The 11,849-nt window shown below is 26.9% G+C and overlaps 1 protein-coding gene across 2 annotated transcripts; it reads right to left on the bottom strand.

Moving 5' to 3' along the window:
* Positions 1–462: 462 nt before the first annotated feature.
* LOC112720634 (phototropic-responsive NPH3 family protein NPY4) lies at positions 463–6,924 on the bottom strand. 2 transcript variants are annotated; one of them, XM_025771645.3, is made up of 5 exons: positions 6,168–6,924; positions 3,984–4,553; positions 3,407–3,476; positions 1,926–3,104; positions 463–1,181 (listed from the first exon to the last, which is right to left on the bottom strand). In XM_025771645.3, the coding sequence occupies exons 2-5, from the start codon at positions 4,043–4,045 to the stop codon at positions 642–644; spliced, it is 1,851 nt and encodes a 616-aa protein (XP_025627430.1). In that variant the 5' UTR covers positions 4,046–4,553; positions 6,168–6,924; the 3' UTR covers positions 463–641. The 2 variants fall into 2 exon arrangements, with proteins under 2 accessions (XP_025627430.1, XP_072062797.1); XM_072206696.1 differs by lacking the exon at positions 3,407–3,476 and having other exon boundaries at positions 1,926–3,149; positions 3,960–4,553; positions 6,168–6,891.
* Positions 6,925–11,849: the final 4,925 nt, after the last annotated feature.

The following is an 11,849-nucleotide window of genomic DNA, read 5'->3' as shown; positions in this document are numbered from 1 at the left end:
TTGCTTTTTGCCTCCTTTATTGTCGCGCTTTATTCCTTGTGCCATTTGTGATGATATTTTTTTTTTTGTGGGAAAATAAAAGAATTGTAATATTTTAATTACGACCCGACTTCTTGTTGTGAAGTTTTCTTTGTTTGTTGTATTGTAGGTTATTTAACATATAACCTTAATTACCGATTATCCCGTAAAAAAAATATAAAATATTATTGGAAAAGTCTAGGGGGCCAGCAATTTTATTGCATTTTGGCCAGCATGTAACCAGCAGAGAAAGGTGAGCCATTGGATGAAATCTCACACCAATCTCACACCATCAAATCATCATTAATGACTAGTTGATGGCTACCAATCACAAATGTTGCTGGCCCCTAGCATTTATTTATGTGCATTTTAAACAAGGAGATGGCCATTTTATGAGGGCTACAAAATATTCAATCAATCGGAAAAATCAACACGACTATAAAATGTTCACACGCGAATTTAGACCTTTTTCTTCATGCTTCATTCTTTATCCATTGAAGATACATAGATGTTACATGTCAGTAATTAAGTAAAAGCTCTAACTCCTAACGCTACATGAGTTGAGTGAGATCATTATACAACAATTCAAGAATGTTAGAGCTTCCAATAATCCTGCTCTAAGATTAAGACACTGAGTGCCTCCTACTTCTAGAAGGTGTAGATTTTGTTTCTTCAGCAACTGTAGAAGCAGGGCTTTCTGATGTATCATCACTAGTTATCTCACCACTTCTATCTTTGCTTGACCAAATCTTAGACAATATTTTCTTTGACATTAGACCCTTCATTTTATTAGCACCAACTCTCTCATTATTATTATTATTATTATTGGTTTTGTTACTATCATTGCTGCTCCTTCTGCTACCTTCACCTGAGAATTTCAGAGCTTCCTCCCACTCCTCTTCTGTATTGGTTGTAATAGACCTCGAGCTCTCGTGCGATCCACTTGGAAGCGAAGACCTCATAGATCCTGCACGATCCGGTGTGCTATTGCCTTCTGAGCACGATGTAGCTCTTAGCTGTTCGAAGAAGAGAACCTGCACGACAATGCGCATCGGAAGCCTCTCGTTCTGTATGGCATGCATGCAGGCTTCTGCCGATAACTTCCTGCAGTCCATTAGCCTACAGATCCTTTTCTTGTCGCTCTTGCTGATTTCAGGATGTTCCTGCATCAATTCGGTTTTAACCGTTAAATATTAGATAATGACTCTACCAAATAAGTGTAATGCTACATCTAAATTTTTAGAGTTGATTAAAACAATGCTGCGCATAATGCTGATTAAGAGCTCATTATCAATGTGTTAGGGAATAACTTAAAGAGTATATACCCAAATTAGTCCCTAAATTTTGGATAAGAGATTTTAGTCCTCGACACATTTTTATTACTTTGGAAGTCTTGAGATACACCAGTGAGACATATATTGATCCTTTTATCACTATCAATAAAATTTTTAATATGCTTATTGTACAATAAATTCCTAACAAATTTTATTATAAGACAATTAGATCTCAAGAAATACCTTTATAAAAGAAATTAATCCTCTTTACAAAAGGATCAGTCCGTCTCGAAGACCTCTAAAGTAATAAAAACTTATTGAGAATTAAAGTGTCCGACTTAAAATATGTTGGAAACCAATTTGGGTGTTTACTCTAACTCAAATGTACCCACTTTTAACATATGCATGATACCCTAGTTAATCTCTGTATAATAGAAGTTATTAATAATATAAAGTTATACTACATATATACGATTGGATCGCCTTAGTTAGCTTAGTGCATAAACCATTGAGATGTCCAATTTAGGAAAGATGTTGAAAATCTTAGTGGCAGAAAAAACAATATGAAAATTTCATAAATAGAAATCTTACTGCACTTGACATAATTCAAGAGATGACAAATCAGGAAGTTACCTTCAAATACATATCGATGGCGCGATAAATTCCGTCGTGAGTTGCTCTTGGGAAGCTTGAAACTAACTCAGCAAGATGAATGAATTTAGCGAGAGGCAAATTCAGATCGCGAGCAATCTCAGCAAGATATCCATCCACCAGTTTTGCAACCTTAATCTTTGCAGTATCTGATATAATCCGAGTGCTTTTCATATCCTGCAATTCATCTTCCAACAGAGAATCAGCCTCACCATCATGCTCGCATGCAATGATGAACTCTTCAACTAGCCTTTGCACGGTATCAACATTGAAAATTGCTTCGCCAACAGGGGTACGAATCAAAAGATCAGCCACCTTTGCCTCCTCAAGACAATGACCTACTCTCTTCATTAATTTTGATCGCTCCGACTCTTGGCATTCCAACAGAATGCCTGCTCTTAACAGCTTAAGCAAGAAACCGAATGGGATACTTCTTGTATCCGGTGGCAATAGTCCAATGATAGTTTCCAACAACAATTTATTCTTTGCCGTATCGCCATGGATCAGACCTTTGTTGAAACCAGGAAGCTTTCTTGAGGCATAAGCATTAAGCGCTTCTCCAATTACATAGCCTGAGACATTGCCTTTACTTATAATCGTCTTCACGACGCGTTCATAGAGATCGAGTTTGAGCTCACAAAGGTCTTCCACCCACCAGTCCTTTGGAACCATCTGTTGTTTCCTCACGCCATTCCAAGGCGAATCGTTACCATTGCCATTTTCGGATGGTAGCTTCTTCCTGTTATAAGTATATGACCACTCCACCTTAGATGTGTCAATCAAAGCCTTGGAAGCTATCGAGTTGAGGCAGTGACTCACTATCTTAAGTTCTTCAGACCACGGAAGAAGAGACTTGGTGGTCTGAAGAACAATGATTGAGTCTTTCCAACTCCGGAAAATGCTCGAGTTGAGAAAGACATCGACCTTATAGATAAGATTTCCCTTCTCAACAGTTTCGTACATCTCAAGATACTCTGCAGCGCAGCGAGCCGCGACGACATTGTAGGCATTCAGAGTGACTGTCATACCGTAGCAGAACTTAGCACAGATTTCGAATGCAGCAGGTCCTCCAGGAATGTCATGGATATGGACTTCATCATTGTTCTCTTCTGGGTTTGTAATAAGCTTCTGAATGCGTGCACTTTTCGATAGAAGAGGAAACTACAGATATTGAGTAACAAACATGCATTTAAGTGTATTTTCAAACTACTTTAAGAAAAATAATGACATTGCATGATCTGAAATTATCTAATAGATGAAAAACTGGTAAATGGTAATCTTCATAATACATTAACTGTGAGTAAGAATAGAATAGAAATTTTCATGTAATTTACTATTTTTTTTTTATACATAAATTCAATCCATAAATTAGAAGTTTACTTTTGCAATGTGAGCTATATATCATCATATTACTATTACTCTTACTAGTTACTATACTAGCTCAATGTCAGATTGAATCATACCTTATGGAGATAAAAATTTACATCTCCAACTTTAACCGTTAAGTCTGTTGCTAACTCGGTCGCTACATACCTGTAAAATACATGCTGGTTCATGTTAGTTTCAAATACAAGAAGAAAGATAAAATTCACAAGAAAATAATAATAACAATAATTAACTTTATGCAGTTTAAGATACTCCAGCATGCACATATTGACTATAGAAGGAAAGAACAGCGCTGCATGAAGTCTGTTTTTCTCATTGCTTAAACCTTAAAGCACCTGCTGTTATTACTTAACAAAGATAACACAGATCTACTATCCTGTTTTTAAGATCCTCACTTGGACTCTTAACTCTTTACATTACCTAACATTAATATTTTTAGATATAAAAATTGAGAAGCATAGATCAAATTACATAAAAAAAATTCTGGAGTCGGAGCCTTTTCATTCAGGGATTGATATCATTTCCATCAAAATTCATTGTTCAGAGCAAAACGAAACAAAAAGAAAAATGGACTATGAGCAGGAACCAAATACAAAACAAGAATCACAGAGAAATAAAATTAATTAGCACACAAGTAATTAATAATCTTCATACCTTATATTATCACCATCATTCTGAAAAGAATCTGGCTTAGAACCAAGCTTCATAAACTTCATCTTACTAAGCTTTTCTCTCCCTACTAAGGCTGTGAAAGCCAAAAACCACTCAACTCGATTAAAAGAAAAGATTTCCTATTGAGATCGAATCTCTTTTCCCACAAATCGAGGCACCAAAGATAGTTTATTTTAGACTCAACGAAACAAGTTAACAAAAACTAAGACATTTGCCAACCGAAACTAACCATCTCCAAAAAAAAAAAGAAAGAACAAAACTGTATCTATATATATTTATACATAAATACATGAAATGCGAGACACCCCCACTTGCCTAAAACTGACAGCACCGCCCAACCCCATGTTAAATATTTATATCTATGAATCTAGACATTTGCCTTTTTCTTCTTTTCTTGCCTTGTTGTTGTTCCCAACAAATGAGAACGGATTTGAACAACACGAGGAAAGCAGTTTTCTTTTTTCTTTGGCTTCGAATGAAATGGTAGAGAAGCAAGTAACCAATTATATGCGTGACACGTTTCAGTTGTGTTCCCCCATTGAAGCCATGCACCTGAAGCAACACAGAGACAGAGACAGTGTTATGTGAATCTGAGAGATGAAGCACCATAGAAGCAGACCAAAGGCATCAATTTTAACACCTTGGTTTCTCATCTAAGCATCATTGCGCTCACTACACTTCAAACCATTTTTCCTTATAATAATAATATATTTTTCTTCTTAAATTAATTATCATTCTTACTTTTTTATTTATTCAAAATTTAATATCAATACTATAAATAAATATAAAAATTAAATTTTATTTCATTAACATTAATTTTTTTATTATAAAATTATTCTTTTAACTTTTACATTTTAAAAAAGTTTAAGATTTTGAATTAGGATTTAAAGAATTTAAAATTTAAAATTTAAGATTTATGGTATAAGATTTAGAAGAAAAGAATAATTTTTATAAAATGCATTGATATTGACTAAAAATAATTAATTTTTAATTAAATTTTAATATTATATTTGACATAAATATATTAATGTTCTAATAAATTCTAAAAAAATAGTAATTAATTTGACAAAGAGAAATATAATATAGATCAATTGTGTTAGATATATAAAAAAATTAATTATTAATATAAAATATACGTTAAAATATAAAATATATATTAAAAATAAACTAAATATTAAATACAATTTTTTTTAGTATCTAATATAACACACAATATATATATATATATATATATATATATATATATATATATATATATTTATTATGACTGATTTAATAATTAATTTTTAATGTGTATATAATTTTTTTGATAAAAATATTTAATAATAAAAAAATTTAACTGAAAACTATTAAAATTTGTCTTATAATAATTAATAAATATTAAATAAAACAATATTAATGCTCAGCTTAATTAATAAACAAACATTAGAAAATAAACCTTACTTTAGTCCAAAAGGAATTAAACAAACTTTCTTTATTGGCAATACTAGGAAAAAAAAAATAATTCGATTTTATCTTATTTAATATTTATTATAATTAATAAATATTAAATAAAATAAAATTTAATTATTTTTTATTAATTTTTTTTATTGTCAGGCATTCTTTTTTTATATTTTTTTTCTTTTGTAGTAACAATTAAGAGACATTCTACTGTACAGATTGAAGTGATATAAAAAAAAATAAATTTTTTTATAATTATTTTTTATTATTTTATTACTATTCAAAGTGTAGAACCTACTTTTTTTTATTTTTCTTTCATCTCATATAAAAAAAAATCTTTAAACTTACGTCTTTACCGTATAATTATTCAACAACAATTAAACAAAGTTCACAAAACTTAGAAGATATGCTCAGTTTACATATTTCGAAGTGACATCTTATTTAGATGTTGTCTGAAAAACATGTCAAATAAAAGTATAAGAAAATCACTGGAACACCGACGTTCCTAGAATACTTGAAACTTTTTCAATTTCCAAAAGTATATCGTTTAGTTTAGTTTTTCTGAAACTAAATTATTAATGTTTAAATATTGAGACTAGCAGAGTTACAGTAGCACCCAATTACAACACAAATACAAAAAATCTATACCAAAAAATGGAGTCTAATTAGAGTAATGATCAAAGAAAAAAAAAAACAAAGAAAGATGAAGGGATTAAATAGACGAACCTGAAGGGGAAAAGCATTAATATCTCTATGAAGCTGGTAACGTTTCTTCTCTTTATGAGGGAACAAATATTGTTGAGGAATTAATTAATTAAGAGACCCAAAGAAGAAATTTAAGGACAAAGAGTGGAAAACAATGACAAGTAGAAGAAGATAAAGAAGATAAGGGGAGAAAAAAAAAGTTGAAAGTGGAAGGAAGCTAATCAAATCAAAGAGATCACAAAATCTGAATGCATGTCAATTTAGAAAGAAGAGACCAAACATGGAGAAACAAAATTAAAGCTAAGCACCAAAAAAACAAAAGCAAAGAGGTTCAAAGCATAAACATAAATATGAGTAGAAACTAGAAACACTCAGTATTATGAATGAAGAGAAGAGAAAGAGAAAGAAAAGAAGAAACAGAAACAAGACAAACAAAACTGAAAGGACCACCCATTTGAGAAAGAAAAAAGATGAGCTGTTAAGTCTTGTTTGACAGCCACAGAAGCAACACAAACAGAAAAAGCCAACCAACTTCAGAATGTTCTTTCTCTTTCTATGTCTCTCATCTCTCTCTTTCTCTCTCTCTCTGTTCAGAGCTTTTGAATCAGCACCCTATTAGGTATTGCCCCCCACCATTATTATTACCTCCGCAATCATATAACTTTTTCTCTTTCTCATTCTCCTCATCCCTTCTTAAAACTACAAAAACAATTGAAAGCATTGAAAATGAACAACATAATAGTCCAACTTGGCCAACTTACTTTTTAGTTTAAATAATTAAAAGAAAAAAAGTAATATCTTTCTTCTATAAAGAAATACTACTTTCTTTTGGAGTAATTATTTAATTTAGCAAAAATATTATATACATACTAAAAATTAGTTATTATATATTTATAAGTATTTATATATAAATATATATATTATTTAATTTATTATTAATGTATATTTTGTATTCTTATATATATTTTATACGGATAATTAATTTAGTGACTGATTTTTTCGTATATACCTAACATATATAATTGTTCATTTTATCCTTTCGCATGTTATATTTTGTAACTCAAGTTAATCTTTTTATAATTTTAGAATAATAGGGTAAATTGATATTATAATGTGTAACTTCATGGTTTTAAGAGAAACTCAAGATTTACCCAAATTTTTATTAGCCAATTAGTATTTTTACTCGCAATTATATTACGGGAATATAAATTTTTTTAAAATTATATTAGTTTTGTTTTGACATTATAAATTATAGCACAAAAAATTTATAAAATCAAACTACTTTTATAAAAAAGATCGTAGGGGACAAAATTTTCTGTCGGCTAAGAAGACCAGGGTCTCCGTTGAAAAAAAAATCAAATAATAAGATTTTTAGTTATTATTTTCATGTAAAAGAGTTTGATTTATTACTAATAATTAATTTTAATATTCGTTATCTAAAATTTGAAACGATTTAATTTGTATACTTTTGATTAGGTGTTAAGTCTGTTACACAAATAAAAATAATTAATTTTTATGCTTGCTATTTAAAAATAATATTTTTTCTGTCTATGTATATAAACATATAATTAGATATTAGCATAAAAAAATTATATTCATAGTTATAAAATTAACTCAAAATTAATATTTTTAAACAATTGAATCTTGATTTTAACTTTTAATTATAATATTAGTATTCTCTCCAAATTATATTTAATAAATATTTGAAAGAAAAAAATAAAAATATATATTAAAAAAATAAACAGAAAAAATTTAAAACTAAATAAAAAAAACTAAAAAAATATGTATATAATAGTAATAATATTTTTTACTTGAATTATATTATTTTGTTAATTTTATTTTTTGTAGAACAAAAAATAGAAAAAATAGAGAATGAGAGAAAAGAGAGAGAAAGATAAAGATGAAGACTGAGAGAGGGAGTTTGTTAATTTTAAAAGAAAAAATTTCATTTTAATTATAATAAAAAATATCTGATGACACATCTTGATTTGTCAAATTACTAATATAAAATATAAATTACAATTATATATAGAGTGAAAGAGTAGAGAAATAAAAAAAAGGGAGAGATAGACGAGAGAATTTAAGAATGGAGTTTATTACTTTTAGAAGAAAATATTTTTTCTCAATTTGAATAAGAGAATGTCATATGACACATTTGGTTATTAAATTAGATAATAATATAAAAATATATCAGAATTATATATAAAGTGAGAATGGTAAAGAGAAATAGAAAAAAGGGAGAGAGGTAGATGAGAAAATTTAAGAAGAGAGGTTATTAATTTTAAAGAAAAATATTTTTTCTCAAATTTAATAAGAGTGTCATGTGATACATTTTTTTATTAAATTAGATAATAATATAATATATATATATAGTTATATTTTAATTTCAATTTTAATATTTCAATTTTAATTTTAATATAATTAAAGAATGTCATGTTGTACATTTTGATTGTTAAATTTGTAATTAGTCATTGATAATGATATATAAAAGAGATAAAGTAGTTGAAAAAATGAGAAGGATAGATAAAGGGAGAGGGAAAAGGGGATAACTTTTTAATTTTGGAGGGAAAGATTTGATTTCAATTACAACGAGGGATATGTGGCACATTTTAGTTGTAGAATTAGTAGGGATGAGAAAAGAACTCTTTATTTTTGAAGGGAATGATTTGATTTTAATTGTAATGAGTGAGTGACATGTGACATATTTTAGTTGTAAAATTAGTAGGAATGAGGATAAAATTCTTTAATTTTAAAGGAAAAATTTGATTTCAATTATAATGAGAAAGTGACATGTGACACATTTTGATTGTAAAATTAGATATATATAATAAGGGTCCTTATACTGTACAGATGAAAATTTGTACAGATTTACAGAGATTCTATTTTAACCATAATTTTTTTGACATGTGTCCATCTTTTGTCTTGTAAATGAAAAGTTGGCTCATGGCTTGGCTTTGAAGCCTGAAAATAAAACAAGCCTATTTATTTCAAAATTTGTGTAGGATTCACCTACAAATACATTGATTTTTATACAAGTGTCTCAATAATTGATAGCATTGTTTATTTTATTTTGTTAATCCAAATAACCCAATAATTTTTTTCTTAGTATTTTATAATAATTTTGATCTCACATTTAAATATATATTTGACATTTTTTTACAGACATATTAGTAAATTTAAAATTTATAATGTTAGAATAAATAAAATTATGATATAACATAATATTTATTATTATAAATACTGATTTAATTACAATTTATATTATACAAAGTATTGGAATAACTTAAACTATAGATTTTATATTTATAAATCTAAACGAATATAATAAAAAAATTAAAAAATATTAGATGAATAAATTATTTTTATAATCAAATTTAAAAAGGTTTTTTTTTTTCTTACGTGCCTACTCCTTATTGTTAACTTAAGGTGGTTTATATTGTGTCACAAAATTATTAAACTAATTTGATTAAACTTAAGTATCAAACCAACTTGGTGTAATTATGTAACATCACCATATAATTATTTTTCAAAAAAATGTGATACTCATATTACTATCCACTACAAATATTTTTATTGCAGATGACCAATGCGATTTTTTTAAGGTTCTTTAAGAACAATTAAAATTAAATAAATGGTCAAATTAATCTCTATAAAAAATTACTTATTCTTTAAATTGGTCCTTGAAATTTTTTTTAATCAAATTCGTTTTCTAAAGATTTTAAATTAATCATGTTAATTTTTTTGTCACTTTATTTATTGATGGTATCAAAATTTACTAATATAACATATTAAGTGACATTCTAACATACACATATGAGTCTTAATTAACTATTAATATTATTAGTTTATGAAATTAGATTAAATCAACCCCAAATTAAGGAATTTCAATGCCTCAAGTTTTCTCCTCAATTAGATTTTGATTTAATCTAATTTTATAAACTAATAATATTAATAGTCAATTAAGACTCCTAAATATATGTTGGATGTCATTTAATGTGTTATATCAACAAACAAAATCATTTAATTTAATCTAATTAATACAGTTATTACGGAAAAAAAAATAAAACTAATATAAAAAAAATAAAACTAATATAAAAGAAAAGGCCTAGTACAGTGCTTCTTTTATTCATAGTTGACAAGTGCTTCTTCGTAATTTATAGAAGGCGTAGTGCTACATTCTATCAAGGCATGCCACCACAGGGTGTTTTGTTGGTTTACTAGTTAATGTGCTATTTATTATATATATATATATTATATATATACACAATTAAATTATTTTATATTTATTTAATTTAATTTTAGTTTTATATTCATTTTTTTAATTTATAATTCTTTAAAATTTATACAATTATTAAAATAAATATTAAATATTTTAATATTTACATTTACATATTAAAATATTAGTGAAAATATTTATTTTAAATTTTTTAGAATATTGAATTAAGTAGTAGGTCTTCGATAATTTTAACTTTGGACTAATTAGTAGGACATATAATTATCACCATTAAATTTCATATAATAAATTGACAGAGGAACATAATGTGTCCATCGTTTACTATCATGGAGGACCAAATTGATACTTTATTTTTTTTAAGGGCTAATTAATCCGAAGTTAAAAACTTCAAGAACCTAATAGTCACTTTACTCAACTTTTTACTATTTTATATTTTTTATTTATGTAGGACCGGTTCTACTAATTTATCTATTAAACCAATAAACTAATGAACTAATAAACTAATGAATCAATAACTTGATTGGTTCGATCACCAATTCGACTCTGAAAATTATGGCTTCGGCAACTCTTTCCTATCAAAGAAGTTGCGATTCAGCTGTCCTATTAGGAATACAGAAGGTTTTGGTTGAGGAAGATTGAGACAATTCTTACATTAATTTCTAATTTCTAATTTTTAATTTTTATGAGTAAAGGTACGCATTCGCACTATAATATATATTCTTAATGATTTAATATGGATGATCTTGGATTAAAAAATTTTAGAAAAATTCTAATATATATATATATATATATATATATATATATATATATATATATATTAATTAGAACAAATATAATTAAAGCGACTAATGTAATAATATAAATAATAAATAAAATATATGAATTTTGTTCGTTATTATTTTAGTTAAATATAACAATAGAATCTAATAATTTTGGTTATTTTTAAAGAACATTCTAAAAAAATTATGTTGATTATTTTCAATTATATTTTGACAAATATTTTTGTAATGAGTGGTACCATGAATATTATTTTTTTATATGTATCTAGATTTATAGATATAAAAAATATATCATGATTTTTTAATTTTAACAGTATAGATTTTGAATTTATTAATATACTTATAGAAAAAAAGGTGTAAAATGTATATTTAACTATGAGACTAAAATTATTGTAAAATATTGAAACAAAAATTTATTGAGTTATTTGAATTAACAAAATTAAATAAATACTGCAAATATTTTGAGAGACATGTATAAAAGTCAATTAATATGTATTCATATTATATGTGAACGTGAACAAGCTTCTAATATTAATAAATAGACTTGCTTCGTCTTCAGACTTGAAAGCCAAAGCTAAAAGTCAACTTTCATTCATAAAAGGATGGATACGTGTCAAAAATTGTATGAACAAAAAAAATCTCTTTAACTCTATACAAATTTACATCTGTATATTATAACTGTCCATAAAA

Source organism: Arachis hypogaea, chromosome 11 (assembly GCF_003086295.3).
Source record: "Arachis hypogaea cultivar Tifrunner chromosome 11, arahy.Tifrunner.gnm2.J5K5, whole genome shotgun sequence".
Classification (NCBI taxonomy): Eukaryota; Viridiplantae; Streptophyta; class Magnoliopsida; order Fabales; family Fabaceae; genus Arachis; species Arachis hypogaea.
Note: the sequence above shows the minus strand (reverse complement) of the source record. Positions and strands in the feature narration are given on the sequence as shown.

Coding starts and splice junctions, on each gene's coding strand:
- LOC112720634 (XM_025771645.3), bottom strand. CDS start 4,045: ATGAAGTTTATGAAGCTTGGTTCTAAGCCAGATTCTTTTCAGAATGAT. Junction 3,105..3,406: donor TAAATTTTTATCTCCATAAG/GTATGATTCAAT, acceptor CAATATCTGTAG/TTTCCTCTTCTATCGAAAAG. Junction 1,182..1,925: donor CCATCGATATGTATTTGAAG/GTAACTTCCTGA, acceptor GAATTGATGCAG/GAACATCCTGAAATCAGCAA.